At 46.5% G+C, this 18,584-nt stretch overlaps 1 protein-coding gene across 1 annotated transcript in view; it reads left to right on the forward strand.

The window, feature by feature from the left end:
* The first annotated feature begins 526 nt into the window (after positions 1-526).
* The window catches only part of LOC149363875 (neprilysin-1-like), a 66,604-nt gene continuing 48,546 nt past the window's right edge, over positions 527-18,584 (forward strand). The window contains exon 1 of the mRNA XM_089573857.1: positions 527-776. Within this exon, the coding sequence (XP_089429983.1) occupies positions 706-776 (71 nt within the window). The 5' untranslated portion in view covers positions 527-705. The remainder of the gene's footprint in view (positions 777-18,584) is intronic.

Raw genomic sequence — 18,584 nt, forward strand, 5'->3', positions numbered from 1 at the left:
GAGGTCCGGAGTCTGTAGGCCCCAGCGTTTCAAGCGCATCCTTTCAACACCGCGTGGTTCGACTTTCTTTACTCTTCCTTTCTTCTCCTATTCCTCGCTCCGTTTCAATGGCAAGCCACGGACACTCTCTCTGTCTCTGTCACAGAGGTCTAGATGACAAAAGTTGCGAAATTCGGAACGGAATCGTCGTGTCAAAATCTGACACTCTGATTGGACCAAAACTTTGAGTTTAGCAGATTGTCGCGCCATCTGCAGTAATCATACCAACTACTCAGCGCTGACCAGAAGCACGTTTAATGTGGGGAAACAAAACAAAAAAAACTGTTCCAGGGCGCCTTCATGAACTGAATGCCTAGCCCATAGGTGGCGCCACCATTTGTTAAGTTTTGAAGAGTGACCGCTGGGAACAGCCGGGTTTCGACGCGTAGTTCCGCGACTCGCACGGCTAAAAGATCCTCTCCCGCACGCGCGCCCTTACTCCTGCGCATCCGCGAGATGGCGCTCGCCGGCACGACGGCGGAGGGGAATTCGCACCCGGCGCCGGTGCCGACCGCGGCGCGTCCGATCCCGGCGCTCCGCAGCGGAGCCGGTAGAGCCAGCGGAGTCAGTGCAGCAGCGGCGGCGTGATGCGCACCATTCGCGGCAACGCTGGACTGCGGTCCGGGCCCTGCTGCGCCGCCGCCTCGTAGCGCACCTGCACGCAACATGGCATCGTCGCCCGCCGACGGAAAGCGCCCGCCGCACGAGGAGATCACCTTCACACCGCCCGACCACAGGTCTGTGTACGACTCTCCTGCAGCACCTGCTTGCGAGCTGATGCTGCTTTTTCCGGATGCCTGCATCTCCCCAGCGCGTACACTCGCTTCGTTCTAGCTGCTCATCCCTTAGCGCGCGCGCGCGCTTACGGTTTTCACGGTTTCGCTCGCTATCATCCAGTTGTGTGCACCGCGACTGCTTGAACTTGACCCTTGCGCGCCAATGCCGCGCTCACGGCGGCTATACACTGTCGTCGTTGAAGTGAGGAGCGAGAGTTGCTGCATGCGGTCCGGGCGACCGGCATGACCCGGCCACAGTCGCTGTCTTGGCGCCGTGGTTCAAATGGGTGACACACCGACGGTGTCATCAGTCTAACGGTGGAGTGTCGGCAGCTTGCATCTTCTAGGTAAGCGCCGCTTCGCGAGGTGGTGCGCGCTGATGCTCGGTCACTTGCAACGAGAACAGCCGGGCTGGTCGCACTGGCGTACCACTAAAATGTACATGGTGGCAGGATGCCCACAGTAGAAGCTGCTTCTTGTAAAGCATGACTCGACCAGGGACAACCAGCCGCTAACTTTGGCAGCAAAACAGTGGGTCGTATAACTTTCAATATATATGTATTAAACAATATTACACATGATCACAACAGGTACTTTCCGTAAAAAAATAAAATGACATATTTGAAGTAAAACTAAATAATATATTTGATTTCCTTTAGCAAAGCAACGGAGAGTCAGTTGTATAGTAAAAGGTATTCTAGCATGTTCTTGTACGAGGTGGTTCTTAAAGTAACAATATTAAAAGAAAAGGGATTTAGCATACGTGGTAGTAAGTTGGCCTCCAAACAACCGGACCTCGACCTGAATTAAGTTAAAGCTTCGCGAACTGTTAAAAAAAAAAAAAAACGAATCCTCCTCCACACCAGTTTGCCTTATAAACGCAGCGAGGTAGATGTTTCGGTGGCGCCTGCTGAATTTAGTTTTCATATCGCCTACGCTGAATAAAGCAGGCTGTGCTGGTCAAATGTTGTACAGAGAACCCTTTCGCAGATGCACAAATTGCGCACCACTGGCTAGCTAGCAAGGATCGTGCGCGTCGATAGTGAAGGCACGCTTCACAGCATCGCAAGAACGCGCTGACAGCGTGTGCATCGAACCGCGTACATCGCGCGCTATTAAGGATTCTGGGAACGCACTCTCTCAGGAAGACGAATACATACTTGGATGCTGTGTGCTGTTCGAGCCTACTCGCGAATACCGCGTTCTGCCTACCACCCGGATCTTAAAACTACTTGTGTCGCACTACACGCTATAAACTTCTGGTAAATAAATACCGTGGCATGTAGTTTATGCTTAACCGCAGCTGGCAATGCCGTGTTAAATTGAATGTGCGAGTGTGAACTGCGAGTGAGCCAAGGGCTGAACACAAGCTGGGATCAGCCGCCGCGGTGGCTCAGTGGCTATGGTGCTCGGCTGCTGGCCCGAAAGACGCGGGTTCGATCCCGGCCGCGGCGGTTAATTTCTTTGGAGGAGAAATTCGAGGCCCGTGTACTGTGCGATGTCAGTGCACGTTAAAGAACCCCAGGTAGTCGAAATTTCCGGAGCCCTCCACTACGGCGTCTCTCATAGCCTTAGTCGCTTTGGGACGTTAAACCCCATAAACCAACCAACCAACAAGCTGGGATGGAAATGTTGGCTCCGAAAGCGAGGTTAAAAGCTCCGTAAATATTTAACAACGTTCTCCTTCCATACCTTGTTTCCCGAAGGAAAAGGCAAAAGAAAGCAACTGACAAAGACGAATGGCTTAACGGAGTTAAAAGGAACCCTTTATAGCTTCTCATTCTCGTCCATGGCGTTTGTTGTCCCTGGATTAACCTTTACAGCAATGCGTTGACTTTCGATTGTCGTACGCTAAAGCTGCTACTTGGCACGCAGCTCCAAACGCAAACCTATAAAAGAGGGACCTGTTGATTTCATCGACCTTGAAGAGCGATAATTTCAGTATATTTTGTATGCCTGTGTTCATGGCTCACTTGGGTCTCGTCGAACGTCTTAGAGGACCCGTTTTCGTGCATCCTGAAGTGAAGGATTTCATATATGGTCGATGCCTCGATTGTCCTAAGGGACGCATTTAATCGAAACCCTTGGCCACGGCGTTTCTCGCAGTTTGCAGTAAGCCATGCATTTATTATTGTACCTTCGGGCTTGCCTTGCGTCTGCTCATGCACAACGTTCGCTGTATCAAAACAAACTACGCAAGGTTAAGTGCTACGGCATCCTACGCGCTAATAAAAAGGATTCGCGCCAAGAATTGGAAGTGTTGGGAACGGCCAATAAAATACGATATCACTAGGGGCGCGCAAATGAAAAAAAGTGGGCACTGCAAACGGAATAAAGAAACCATGATATGCGCACGAACTACAAAATGAAAACAAGGTATACATACGAAAGGCTGATAATATTTATTTGAATCAAACACATTATTCTATGCACACAAAACATTTAAGCAAAGTGTGAGATATAATATTGCAGAACTGAAGCTCACTACCTGTATAGAGCTTACGCTACCCGAGCCGTCAAAAATATAGCGGTTTGTCCTTCTGTCAGATGAAAGTGCAATACTTAAAAAAAGAAAATACCACCGTAGGCATAAATAAAAAATATAAACGAAAACAAGTCTGTCAAAGTTCGTCTTCGTCACGTCTGTTGGTAAGTATAGTACACTTATACGCGGACGATCGCCCAAAGCACAAAAATACCCGCTTGGTTACCTAATATTCTGCAGTTTTTGCATTGAATTCCACTTTCTTTTCTTTTTCTCTTGCGCTGCTCATTTTTAACTCGCAGTTAAAGCGGCTATCGCTGCAGCCACTTTCATGCGATAGCACAGAATATAGTTTAGAGCAGAATACTTTCATGAGACTGGATAGAATAAAGCTGTTTCTTCACTGTCCCGCTTTAAATACAGACAGGCACAGAAAAAAAAACTGTGGTTTTCATTACTTGGCCGCAGTTTGCTTTCATTATTCGTGTTGTTCTTTTGGACTCGAAACAAAGAAAAACAAGAGAGGAGGAAATAAAAACATAAAAACCCCAATGGATTGCTGCCTGAGATTACCGAGTGCTTGCCTTGCCATCTCTGCCTCGAAGTGTGGCACGCACATTCCGCCGCATCTGCCCTGTTTGCAACTGCCCGGAGAAGGAGGCCAGTCAACTTATCAATGGCCTCCTCCTCGTTTTCCTCCTTTCTTCCCGGGCAGCGGCGAAGAAGCAGGCGCGCAATTCAATTAAGAGAATAGAGGTCCGCGCCGGACGGACGACGAAGTAGAGCTTCCACGCCGGCAACGCATCGGAGGCGACCGAGCGTGGAGATCGAAGGCTGCTGTGTACAGCAGCTTCGACAGTGCTTGACGACCAAAGCTCTCGTCGACTCAGATTCCGCGGCGGTAGCATGTTTATCTCGTGTTTTCTTTCTTTCTTTCTTTCTTTCTTTCTTTCTTTCTTTCTTTCTTTCTTTCTTTCTTTCTTCTTTCTTTCTTTCTTTCTTTCTTTCTTTCCTTCTTTCTTTCTTTCTTTCTTTCTTCCTTCCTTTCTTTCTTTCCTTCTTTCTTTCTTTCCTTCTTTCTTTCTTTCTTTCTTTGCTTCCTTCTTCTTTCTTTCCTGCTTTCCTTCTTTCTTTCTCTGTCTTATTTATTTCTTTATTTCCTTCCTGCCTTCTTTCTTTCTTTCTTTCTGTCTTAATTTGTTTCTTCCTTTCTTGCCTCCTTCCTTCCTTCCTTCCTTCCTTCCTTCCTTCTTTCCTTCCCTCCTTTCTTTCCTTATTTCTTCCTTTCCTTCCTTCTTTTCCTTTCTTTCTTCCTTTCCTTCTTTCTTTCTTTCTTCCTTTCTTTCTTTCTTGTCTCCTCTTTCTTCCTTCAACCTTTCTTCCCGTTCCTGCTTAATTATTTCAGCGGCCAAGAATGGTCTCGTCCATTAAGACGCATTCCCACTCACAGCGCGGCGTCAGGCGCGTCTAGATTTGTCGCCGTGGCAACGAATACAGCACGCGTAGTTCGCTTGGTTTGCAAAAAGAACGATAGAATCAATCGGGAAAGTGGGAGATATTTGCCTTTCGCTTCGTTCGTGTAACGCGTACCTTTAGGTAATGAAAAGGTTGGTGCAGCGGCTAAAGTCAGCTAGCGCGATTCGTTTAATGCAGGTCGGGCGCATACGCTGACGTCTGACAAAGTTTGGGTTTGTACTAATTGGTAGTGCGTAACGAATATCTAGAAAAACAGTGCAAGTGGCCTGTCACAAAAGACAGGCTCTGCAGTAGCTCCTTGTCTTCGGTGTCTTTTTTTTTTCTGTGATTCGTTCTTTTTGCTGACTTTCTGCATGTGCTGACAAAGAGGAAAAATCGGAAGGAAGGTGAAGCATTAAGGGGAGGGTAAACGTTTTACCTTAAAATATCAAAGCCCAAAAGTAACTGAACTGTAAAAACGAATTATGGTTAGTATTAAGAGGGAATGGTAGGCTAACATAGAACTCGATTTGTTTCGCGCATATTTCTGCTAGCGCACAAGCGAAGAAAAAAAAAATGAAATTTCGCAAGCTGCTTTGAATTTGTTTTAGCATGCTTCCTAGAAAGTTTGAGCAGGAAGGTTCGAAGCATACCAACTTCACGGGCTCGATGCCAACCAAGGATCTGCGGTCTCCCTGACCGTGAGGGTGCAAAAATAAAACAAATACCGCCGCGACTGTGTTTCGAACCTGTGGTGGCGCGAACAAACCGGCTTCTGTGACCACTGCAAGAGAGCACTATAGGCTATTGCCGCAGCCGATCACGCCTCGTGTTAAACTGCATGCGACACACTTTCGCGCTGTGCATTTGCACATCGTCGTCTTCACCAACTTCCATCTGCGGCGCGAATAGTTCAGAACAGTTCAACCTCGATCGCAGCTTAACCTGAGTGTCTAATATCGTCGCCCAATGTGCCGACGACCCAGCAAAGCAATACCATGAGAGCCAACCAGGCTAAACACATGCTTTCGCACGTCTACTCGGTTTAACTACGTTAAAACCCTACCACTTTTTTGGCCTGGCAGGATAGTGCGAACGCCGAGGTGTAGGCAGCTGTCACTACCGAATCACTGTCACGACTGATGCGTAGAAACTGGTAGGTGAAGTCATTTTAAATTCTGTAATAATAATCCTCGTAGCGCTCGTTATGCAGCCCATGGCCCCTCTTGGTATACGTCGCCGGAGTGAACACGCCGAGCGGTGCGCTTATTAACATGGAGACTCGTGCAACATTAGCAGATGTTTTCCTTGTCGCAGGTACTATCAGCAAGGAATGAAACGCGAACAAGAAAACTGAGGTGGCAACACAAAAACACCAAAATATTAGCTCCTAGAGAGAAACTGCAAGCGAGATTGTTTAACATTTCTCTAGAAGACTGTTAGCTCTTTCGAAATTCAAATAACCTGAGCTTGTATTGAGCTTCCCGTGGCTCAGAGCTTTTTATTTTGCGGTCCTTGGCTCAGTTGTCTTGTTCGCGTTTCATTTCTTGCTGATAGTACATATCGGGGCATGAACTTGGTCCGAGAAGCACTTGGAGGGACACCTGGAGTTCCTCTGCTGCTCCGCTCTTGTAAATCTAGGCGCGTCAAAAAGGAAACCATGCAGGCACGCAAAGAGCCTAGCCGCGAAGCACCAATGCACACAAACTCTTCTGGCCGCCAGGTGCCCCACCAAGCATAGGATTTATTTGGCTCCCAAAATTCAGGCTGTCCTTTTTCCGTCTTCCTCGTGTGAGAAAAATGCACTAGCGACTTAAAAACAAAAACTTATATACTTCAATAATCAAACGCGTAACCTTCACGCACGTTTGTCAGCCTCAGAGATCTGTTGATTGGTTGGTTGGTTTATGGGGTTTAACGTCCCAAAGCGACTAAGGCTATGAGAGACGCCGTAGTGGAGGGCTCCGGAAATTTCGACCACCTGGGGTCGAAATTTCCGGAGCCCTCCACGCTTTAGGCTATTTTGTCATCACACTTGTACTTGCGAGATTGGCCCGTGGCGTGGCGATATGCCTGTATTTAACTTCTTGCTCTTTTCTGCCTTACAGGAGCTTTGTTTTCAGTAAGAGTGGTCTTTTTGTGGTTAGGAGCTATCCATACACGCCAACTTCAATTTCTCCTTATTGTCTACTTAAATAATTCAGAAGTCAGAGCGAACGATGGAAACACAACATGTACACAATTAGGGACAAACGGCTAATTTCGCATACTGAACAAGTGAACGCATAGTGAACGAAGCGCAGTACATGTTCTCGTCCTTCTCAAATCTTCACCGCCACCACCGTTGATAGGGGCACGGCCTTGACCGCCAGGGGATTTACTGGTCGCTTATGTACGGATGCGTAGTTCAGTTCCCGTTTACTGAGAGCCCTTAGATAGGCTTCCATGAGCTGACATCGATCGCGCGAAACCTTGAAGGACGAACATCCCAGTTAGCAGATTCTCTGCGATCCGCAAGCTTGCTCTGCGGTCGTACTGTGCGAAAGGTAAGGCGGTAACCCTTCTTCGGCGAGTGCTTGAAAGCATAAGTGCGCCCTTTTTAACGTCTTCTATTGTTTATCACTATCAACCAACAAACAGCTAACTGCTTGTACAAGTAAGGCTAATTAGAGAAGTCATTAATTTCGGTCATGTTAAAGCAATTTCTTAAAGTACCCAAGTGGTGTGGCCTATATATAGTACAAGGAAATTAACTTACAAATTAAACTCAACGGAGTCAGATTAAGCTCCTCTGTCAGGTAAAAATACAAACTATTTTCAGGCTCATGTGAACGCTAGCGGGTCGGGTTAACTCGCCAGCAAGGGGGCGCTTATTAGCTACACCCCCGGTAAGCTGCACTTAATCCTCTTCAAGTTTGCGGATGGGATTAACGGCTGCGTGGTGCAAGCAGAAACAGGAGCCGGTTTACTGTTCGCACCGTCGCGTCGCTGAGGCAGTGTCTGGGCTTGCTGGACTCGCTGATCCTGGATGGCTTTGTTGAGCCCGACGCTGACTAGACCCTGCATTGTTGGTTGCTTGGGTTGCTTGCATGCGAGACTCTAAAACCTTTCTACCCCTCATACAAAATGAAATAAAAAGCTTTTATGTACTTCAGTAGAGTGATTTTAAGAAAATAAGGCCACTGTCAGTATTAGCGTGCGATATATTTAAGCGACTCCTTCAGTGTATCCTTGTACCGATACGCTGAGCGTATCACTGCGAACGCGCGCAAAAGTTCAGGCTTTTTGCGCCAAAATTCGGCACACTTTTCCTCGAACGCGGAAAAATTCGTCTGCAAAAGAAATCGTTAATCTTTACTTCTGTAGATATTGCATGAAGTCAGTGCACAGTAAAGTGCGAGCTAGGTAATACTATAGTGGGATGCAAATTAAAAAAAAAAGCAGCAATTGGTAACAATGGGTCACTTTCCACGGCGTCCTGTATTACTCCGCTGACCAATCACACCAGTGAACAAAATTATTGTTTTAGTGCTTGACGATGTCAAAAAGGCAGCGACATCAAAATTCATGAGCTTATAATTCGGCCTCATGATTAGCTCCTTGTTTTGGTTACAAGAAAAGATTTAACAACGGTCTACTTTTTTCCACGGAGCAACTCCGTTGGGTGCTCGTGATTGTCGGCAGAGCTTCACTGCAGATAAACTTACATGTTTAGAAGCAGATGCAAGTTCATAGGCAGCTACGCTTTATTTTCGTGCACAAAGCTTCAGGAACTGGGAAACAAACGGTTGACGCGAATTTACAACGAACACATAGCAACGAACAAACAGAAAGAAAGCAAGAAGTAGACGGAAAAGTATAGGTAATTACGAACATCGTACGGGATTTTCACCGCTTCTGTTCTCGTGTGCGTGGGCTTATGCGAGCTTCTTCCTTCGCCCGGAAATTCGAAAGCGCAGCAACCGCCCGCGCGCCCGACCTATAGGCAACCTTGTTCAAGTATACACGCTTCTGCGTCCACACGCGAGTCTTGCGCTGCATTCGTAGTTCATTTCCTTTAAGGTTGGTTGGTTGGTTGGTTTATAAACCAACCATCCTTTAAGGCGAAAGCCTTTAATGGCTCATACTGTCGTCCGTTAACAAAGCCTGTCACACGCGTTTAACTCGGCACCTAAAAAAGATAGAAAACCAATGGTTGCTTCAGATAGAGGAAGAAAAAATGAACCTACAAGCCAAGTTTGATCACTGTAGGTTAATTAGAAAATTCATTGTAGCCAAAAATGTCAAAATTGCGTCGAAATAGCGCGGACGTCGATATAGCCACGGGAACAATGTGACGTCACATCCACCGGACGTCGTCACGGCATAGTGAAAATTATCACAGAATATTCAGAAAAACGTCAGATTTGTGTCAAATTAGATGGAAAAATGTGTAATTAAGCGTGAATAGTGCACTTCAGATCCCCGAAAGATGTATAATTTGGGTATCGATATAGCCACGGGTACGGTGTGACGTCACATCCACCGGAAGTCGTCACGGCATAGTGTGCTCGGCTTTCGCTTCTCAGCACTTAAGTTGCCAAAGTGTCCTGGCAATTTTTGTTTTCTTTTTCTCTGACGTGTACCGACGTGTCTCCGCCATGGGACTTTTCGTACAGGCAAGGAAATCCACCATAAAATATTTTTCTAATGTGCTTACCGAGCACCCCGATTTCAAGGGCAACTAGAAGGAACATGACACAATTGGAGAGAGAATGGAGTTCTGCTCAACATAGTACAGGGATGCGGGCTCTGCATGCTGCCTTTTGTGGTACCTAGACAATTGCTGCGAGCAATTTTCCGATCGACGATTAAAGGTAGTCTTTATCGCGATTGGGTTACGCTCATTATACGCCGTCGTTCCATCACGCATCTGTATCTGTTGCCTCTTCTTTATATGCGCCTGTAGAAGTGCACCATGTTACATGGTGAGAGCATATGTCACGGGAGCCGGAAGAACTAAACTGACTTTCAGTGGCGCCATTCAACTTGCGCGTTTCGCTGTGGCGAAAGATGGTTTGCGTGGCTGGCTAATTCGCGTGACCCCAAAGCACGGGCATACACTCCACCGCCGGCTCCATCTTTGCTGTACTGCATCCTTGTGGGCTTCTAAAGCCATATTAGACACGCACGTGACCACGACGTCTTCGCTCACATCGTCGTGTGCATCTATGGCTAAAGAAAGCATGATGTGATCGTGCTGACAGCGCGGGAATCCGGAGAGCACACGCCGTAGTGAGGGAGCGCGACAGCGGCTGGCCGCACCCACCAAATCTCGTTGGGACGAGGAGGTTTCGGATGCGAGTCGAAAATTGCGCTCCCCTGCGTGAACACTTCACGTATTTGGGCGCGCTCACGTCACGAGACGAGCAGGGCAAATCGCGAGTGACCTCCGCGACATATCAGATATGTCGACACCTAACCGACGGCGGGCGTGAAATGCCTTATCAAAATACAGTCTCTGTCACAAATGCGCAGGTCATCATGTCTTGTTGCGAAAGATGCGGGGCTCGATTCTGGTGCCGCCGGTACCCACCAATTTAGCCACATACCCAGAGTTCGTGGACATCAGCAACTGGCGCCATCTGTTGGTCGCTAATAGCGAACACCGCGTATCTCAATAGGGACATTTTAAACTTGCAGTTTTGAGAAAAGTAAAGAGTCCTGAGAGATCCTGCGCTAAAATAGTGATTACCGCTGCAGACTCCCTCGCTGTTCGTCGAAAAATCTCGCCTATAAAATGCACTCACACCATTTCCGAATCCCTTAGGAAATCCATGGAATGCATTGAAAAGTCGAAATTCTTGCATTCGTATTGAGTGTTTAGCGCTACTCGGCAAGCGGTGGCAGGTGTGCAAACTAGAAGCCTTTGCGTTGATTTCCGGTATTTGAGAGCACACGAGGTTTCTCCTGGCACAGTGCTCGGCTTCCTCTGGGAAGAAATGTTCAGATAAAATAAAAAAAGGTCGTTGACCCATTCCGTGTGCAGAGTAAACTCGTTTACAGTGGCAGTCTCTGGCTAAGTTTTCCTTCTGCCATTAAAATAAAATCATCAACACCACATGCAATGAAAAGGGCGCCCTTAATCCTACCTCCACATTACTAGATCAAATTTTCGGCTGCTTTCGAGCTCGATTTGCGATAGTCGAATGATAAAGACCCGCCGCGATGGCTCAGTGGTTAAGGCGCTCGTCTACCGAGCCGGAGTACCCGGGTTGAAACCCGACCGCGGCGGGCCGCGTTTCAGTGGAGGCGGAACGCAAAAGGCGCCGGTGTGCTGTGCGATGTCAGTGCATGTTAAAGATCCCCAGGTGATCGAAATTATTCCGGAGACCTCCACTACGGCACCTCTTTCTCTCTTTCTTCTTTCACTCCTACCTTCCTCCCTTCCCTTACGGCGTGATTCAGGTGTCCGCCGAGATATGTGAGACAGATACTGCGCCATTTCCTTTCCTCAAAAACCAATTTACCAATAATAAAGTAAGATGATAAAGACTGAGTAAATCCGTGGGGAAGTATTATAGTCCGAAACCCACACACGTACGACCGAGGTATAGCCAAATGCGATAGTTGTGGCGTGTTCCGAAGAAAGCCCATCGCTTCCGCAGCAGGAGTCCCGTCTTGAACGCTCTAATAGGAGCCCCCGGCCACGGAGCGTATAGTCACCGCGATAAATTGGCCTCGTCGGAGCTGCCTCTCTTTCGGCCTGCGTATGTAGAGCGGCGGCGGCAGGCCTATTCAGCGAAGCTCGACCAACGACGAGACGGGCTCGCACTTTCTAAGCGCCCGAGACCTCGAGATTGCGGGCTCGGTCTTGCCTCCAGGCGCTGCTGACTGCGCCCGGTTGGCTCCGAGCTGGAAGAAGACGTCCTTATATACGCGCGGTGTGTGTGAATCAAGCCCACACGCTTCGCCCGGCCCCCGGGTCCCTCGGATGAGAATATTAGGCCGCATTTGCATTAGCTATCTCCGTGCACAGCGTGCAGGTAATGCGTTTGCGGAAGGCTGAGATTACCGTTCTTTTTCGCTATTTTGACTTTTGGTTTTTGTGACGAAAATCTTTGGACATATAACTTTAATTGGAGCGCCAGTATTTAGGGGTGCATTTATAGTCTTCCGAATGTTCTCGGCTGAGTAAATTCAGCACTCGCGCTTCGAATAAGCGCGCTGCATTAAGCGAGCGAAGACATCATGCAAATGAGAACTATATATGCAGGGTGTTTCACCTAAGACTTTGCACAGTTTTTAAAAACAGGCTTTTTTGACTTGGAAGAGCGCTTTTTTTTTTCGCCGTAGCATTGTCAGCGGTGTAGTACATCAGAATACAGCTAAGATATGCTCAATGCCAGGCTGGTTAACTAGTAATGAATAGTTAACTTTTTAACGACTACTGGTAGGCTATTTAATTAGAGAGACGTGTATTCCACCGTAATATCCGTATCAGATTTTAGAATTTAGAAAACGCGGTTACCCTCGGCACTGTGGCCCAACAAATTTGGGCTATTTCGGTGAGTTACGTGCACTGGAGAGGTTGCTTTGCCTGCAAGCTTCTCGAAAGAACGTGTGTTTTGACGCGACATAGCCAGAATTTGTTGGCCTACAGCGCCGAAGGTAACCACATTTTATTAATTCTGAAAATTGATATAGATAGTACTTGCGGTGGAGTAAATAATTAAGGAGTCTAACAATAACAGTTAAAAAGTTAACTTATTAGTTAAATAGCCTGCTCGTTAGCACGTCTGAGCTTTATTCTGTTCTACTACACCGCTGACCATGCTTTGCCGAAAAAAACTCTCTTCTAACTCAAAAATCCTGTTTTTAAAAATTGTGTAAAGTCTTAGGTGAAACACCCTTTATTGTAAAACTCTCAAGAAGTGAACCTCTGCTGTACAAAAATTACATGCATGAAGCGCACAATCTGAATATTTATAATTTGATCTGAATATGCGTCCTGCTTTTTTTTGGTATTAATACTTGGGTTTTATTTGTTTAAGAGCAAGCTTTCTATCCGTAATCACTAGGTTTGCGATGTTCTGTGCACTTTTTCTCCGGCGTAGAAAGTGAAGGAAGTTTTATCGCTGCTCGGAAGTTCAGTTCAACTTACCAGAAGTTATTGAAAACAGCTGCTTATAACGATGGGCAGATCGAAGCCCATTATTATCCCGGTGATGAATTGGGTTGGGCCTGTAAGAGGGGCGTTCACTGTGAGCGCTCAGAGTAAACAGAGTGAAGATTTTCTTTTTCATATACCCAAACATGAAAGCGTGCTGCGTCTTGTAAACACGAAGCAATTCATTCTATTTAAGCTAGAAGTGCAAGTTTTATGCCCGATTCTTTTTTAAAAAAATGAAATGTAATAGAAATTCCAAGAAGATTCACGAAAGAAAAGTTAGTTTTCCAAGCATCCTGGCTTACGCTGGATGTAGAATTCAGCGTGAGATAGTCGTTTAAGAGAGTCGTTGATTACCACAACAATGAATAGCCCTTGTTTTTCTTTTCACGCGCGCTTCATTTCTATGCTTTCCAGGCCTAGCTAACTTTGAATGAAATGAAGCAGGGCACAACACGGTAAACAACGGAGTAATAATGACGGTAGCGCTGCAGAGGAGGAGAGTGGTAGAACCTCCCGCGGCCTTTCCGCCAGATGTAGGAGAGTTTGTTCGAGAGGAAATTTTTTCACACGCTAAATTGCTTTTGGAGGTAGTTTTTACGCGGTTATGTTCACGTTAGCGCATAAAGCTCATTGAGTGTGCGTTGTTACCTTCGCTATAGAGCGTAGGTTACAACAGGTGCACGTTACAAGGGCGGCATACATGTCATATATGAATGTGGCCGCAACAACTCCTCAGGCCGCATGGTTTCGGTTCGGCGTGCCTTGAGAGGCAGGATTTGATTAATCACAGCTTCGAACAGAACTGCGTGTTCGAAATTGTAAAATTTGAAGAGCTAGGCTTATTGACTTAGCCCATGACATAGCGACAGCTGTTATAGGCTTGGTTTAGCCATATTATAGTATAGCCCTGAATTCTGCTGTGAAACCGCGCTTAAGTTGCGCATGCCTCCGTTCTCACCATTACCTCCCTCTTTAGGCCATCCGTCGGACCGCCTGTCACGGTTGCCATTGTAATTTAATAAGGTAAACAATATGAATTAACTAAGTAATGAAATTCTTACGGCTGACAGTATGGATTCCGCGGTAGAATGCTAGGTTACTAAACAAAAGGTATACGAGCTTGCCATATATATATATATATATATATATATATATATATATATATATATATATATAAGGAGAGAGTTGAAGTACACTTCTTAGAGAAACATTTATTTACCGACGGTTTCGGACGGTGGACCGTCCTTCATCAGGGTAAGATTGCCTTACCCTGATGAAGGACGGTCCACCGTCCGAAACCGTCGGTAAATAAATGTTTCTCTAAGAAGTGTACTTCAACTCTCTCCTTATGTTATCAGCAGTCGAGGAAGTTTTTTCATCGCAATATATATATATATATATATATATATATATATAAAAGCAAACAAGGGAAGGGGAATGAGGGGCTCGTTATAAATATGAGAGAAGCCAACAGCCACAGAAACCAAGGGGCACAGGGGATTTTTAATTTATTTATTTAGCCGCCGCGGTGGCTCAGTGGCTATGGTGCTCGGCTGCTGACCCGAAAGACGCGGGTTCGATCCCGGCCGCGGCGGTTGAATTTCTTTGGAGGAGAAATTCTAGAGGCCCGTGTACTGTGCGATGTCAGTGCACGTTAAAGAACCCCAGGTGGTCGAAATTTCCGGAGCCCTCCACTACGGCGTCTCTCATAGCCTTAGTCGCTTTGGGACGTTAAACTCCATAAACCAAACCAAACCAATTTATTTATTTATTTTGTGGTGTTGATCAATTTAGAATATTACTGAATATGTTATCGCTTAAAGCTAATTCATTAGAAAAGCAGAAGAAAAAACAACCACATGCCACCGGTGGGAACCGAACCCACGACCTCCGAATTACGCGTCCGGTGCTCTACCTCTGAGCTACGGCGACGGCTGTCAAATCTTCTGCTTTCGAAAGAAAGTGTGTGTGTGCATCTGTGTGTGATTGTAAAGAATGACCTCCTACAAATACATTCGATCATATCCAGGCGCCTACCTGAAATAGTTCAAAAGTTGTCTGTTAGAGCTTAGCTTAACTACCTACTAGTTAGCATCACTGGCCTTTCTTTAGTACCTCGGCAGCCACAGGAACTGCAATACCACGAATCTTTCCTTATATATTAAAAAGCCTGCTTTTTAAATATTACCCCTTTAAATTCGCTCAAGCACCCGCTTCTTATATTTCTTACGATGCCCTCGCACGAATCAGTTGGTTTTGGAAGAATTGTGCGAGGAAGGAGCTAGTCAGAAGGTATTTACATTTCTGCTAAGTATCAAGAAATAAGCCCGTTCTCTTTTCAGCCGACTACAGCACCGGGTGATACTTGGATGACGTGAGCAGCCCTGCTAAGCTGGATACTTGCGCAAATTGTGAGGAGCGCGTCCTGTCACTTCACGCAGAATGCCAGAGCGTGTCGGCGTTGCTCTTTCCATCGAGTCTATTACATAAAATGTTCTGCACCGGATGCGTCAGCGGTCCCTCCTCTTCGCTGTGTGCTACGCGGGGCTTATTGCAACGTACGTCGGCAACCAAATTTAAGTCGACCGCACAAGTTAAACTCTCTTGGAGGACAAAGAAATAGTTCCCGTTCCCTTTCGGCTCGATGAAATTGCAGCCTTAGCAGTACTGCACTAAACCTCAAGCACCCTTCAGTGCACCCGCTCCTTCACTCTGCTATCGCTTCAATAGTAAAACCACAAATGCTCACACAAACGCTGGCGAATGCCGACGCAGATAGATTTTCCTGAATGTCTATATTGACTTTAGACGTATAGCGAGACTCGGCGGGGGCGGAAAAATTCCGGCACGAAACCGCTCAGCTAGGCTTGCAGAGTTTTGCAGGGTCAGCAGATTGGGAGCATCGTCAGCAGCCTTTCTCACACGCAGCGGTGTAGGTGTTCAAGAACTCAAATGAACGACGGTGCATTAGCGTACGCCGCTTTCCGGGTGGCAGCGCGCGTGGGTATAACTTCGCACCATGCGGTTTTACCTAAAAGTAAAGAACCCACTGCGTCCACGAGAGAAGCTGGCTTTGGACCACGTGACACTCTGATTGCTCCGGACGCAGGGAATGCACCGGTGGTGCGGTATCTAGAGTATACTGAATGGTATGGCACTAATATACATACTGGCTAGCAGGACGCTGAGGTGCAACCGGGAGCAATGGCTGACAGCTGCTGCCGCGTAGGGGCACTGCCAACTGAAAGTCGGCTAGAAAGGGTATGGCATCAAGCATCTATCCATCTGTCTAGCTATAACTATCTATCTGTGCGTATCTTGCTGGCCGAAGGCCGAGCGCGCTGCTCCTTCCTAACTAAAGAAGCAGTCGTTGATTTGTTTTATCTTTTTTTTAATTTTCAGTGCGGACCATATTAACCTACATATTAGCTCACAATATATGCATCACAATACACAAATTGCAATCCTCCCTGTGGCGTCACACTGTGACGCACACAGTCACGCCACATGTCTGTTCTTAACAAGGCTGCTTAACTTAGACATTCCTGCTAAGCAACAATCGGATAACGCATGCACCATACAAATGACTCGCGCCAGAGAAATTGCACATTCGCTAACACGGCAACGGTGGCTGCGCTAAACGATGATGCATTGTGCTTTTCTCTTTCCTCTCTCTTGCTCCAGAATGGTTTATGGTTTATGGAGGTTTAACGTCTCAAAGCGACCCAGGCTATAAGGGACGCCTTAGTGACGGGTTCCGGAAATTTCGACCACCTGGGATTCTTTACCGTACGAGCACTGACATCGCACAGTACACGGGCCTCTAGAATTTCGCCTCCACCGAAATTCAACAACCGCGGCCTGGGTCGAATCCGCGTCTTTCGGGTCGGGAGCCGAGCGCCGTAACCGCTAAGCCAAAATTTTTAAAGGCGAAAAATTCGTCACCTGTAGTCACTGATACAGAATCTATTCGACATTTGTTTTCGGCACTGCACATATATTGCCATACCTGCACTAGATGACAAGATCTGCTTCCACAGCTAAATAGAAGCATGTGTTGTCCCGTTTTCAGTTTTGCGAAGCATTATCTACTGCACGTGATACAAAAAAAAGCAACAAAACGAATAAGTATTAAGAATGGCATGCGCTCTCGGAAAGCTACTGCTTGGGCAAGTACGCAACTGAGTACACGGAGTCTGAAAGCGTTCAAAGACGAGAAATTACTAGTCGCAACTAATTGAAATGACACTGTGCGCATGAAACTCAAGCTCGATCTTCAGAAAATCACCCTTCTGTCATAGTTCAGCGGTATAAGCCCCTTGCCACGTTCTTCTGTGTGTCTTTCAGCTAGCTTTCAAAGCATTGCCGCTCGAATTCCTTTTTCTCCCTTTATTTCACCCGAGTTCGTACGCGAGCGCCGTGTTTTCTCCTCATAAAGTTTCTTTGTAAGCAGTTTTCCCCATCAAAACTCATTTTGAGTGAGTAGCCCCGAAAGCAGGAAAGCAAAAAAAAAAAGTTTGAGTCGCTCCTCTCATTAACGTCACGCATGCGGAAAACAGCGCAGATACGCCGCAAGGCAATCTCGCCGGTTTGTTTTTTTATCTTTTTTTTTTTGCGGCGACCGCTACTGGGAGCAAGGCACCCGTGTGCTCTACTGCCGACCGAAAATTGCGTAAAGGGACAAAAACTAAACAACGAGAAAAAACGAGTTTCGGATCACGTTTAAAAATGAAAAGCGAGCGAAAAAGTTTTCACCGCTTTGTAAAGAAGTACCAAAAATATGTAAGGGGTGAGATGTACAGATGGATGGGTATGAATACAACACACACACACACGCATACAAAAACATCGTAATGTGTGCAGAACACTGTTGCAGCAGTTTCTGCGGGAATGATTGCGAAGCAGGGAGGCCGAGCAGAACGTCGTGCCGCGGAAAGCATAACGTGTGCATGTGCGAGCCCGCTTCAGAATAATCTTCTTAAATATACATTTTTACTTGCTTTCAGCTCGAAAAGGTGGAGAACAAATTCGGGAGCTTGCCTGGGGCACGGAGCAGCTCGCTAACGGTCCGAGCGCACGCGAGCGAGTTTGGAATGAAAGTGTGCGAGATATGCCCGAGATACGTGCGGTGTGTGTCGTGCTTTTTTTTTATCTCGAAAAAAGAAAGAAAGAAAGTAAAAAGTGGGCTTGAATGATAACGGGAATGTGAAATGCAAAAGTTGTCATCTTCTCCCGATTCTTTGAACGCCCGCAACGAAATAACAATATTCAAGACGACAAAATAACGTATGTCATTATTTTTCTTGCCCGTCGTGTAACGGCAGGTGAAATCGCACTGAGCGAATTGACGGCGGAAGTGCGAAAAGCGAACGCAGAAGCAAAAAAAGACTTTTTTTGGTTCTTCTCACATTACGCATTTACTGAATTAAAAAGAAAAAGAAGCTTGAAGAGAAGGAAAATAATAAAATCAGAAACGTTTTAGGTTTAGGGCAGCTCGGTAAGAAAGCGGGAGAGAGAATGAAGCGTATGCGGGCAGGAAAAAGAGTACGACAGATAAGGAAGGGATGGTAATTAAGCAGGTGGAAAAGGGCCGAAAAAACGTGAGCTGGACGAAAGGTAGACTATATTCAGTCATTTTCGAAAACATTTTCAGCACGCATGAGAGCATATCAGCTCA

The sequence above is a fragment of the Amblyomma mixtum genome, chromosome 2 (genome assembly GCF_055824585.1).
Source record: "Amblyomma mixtum isolate Tamu chromosome 2, ASM5582458v1, whole genome shotgun sequence".
Classification (NCBI taxonomy): domain Eukaryota; kingdom Metazoa; phylum Arthropoda; class Arachnida; order Ixodida; family Ixodidae; genus Amblyomma; species Amblyomma mixtum.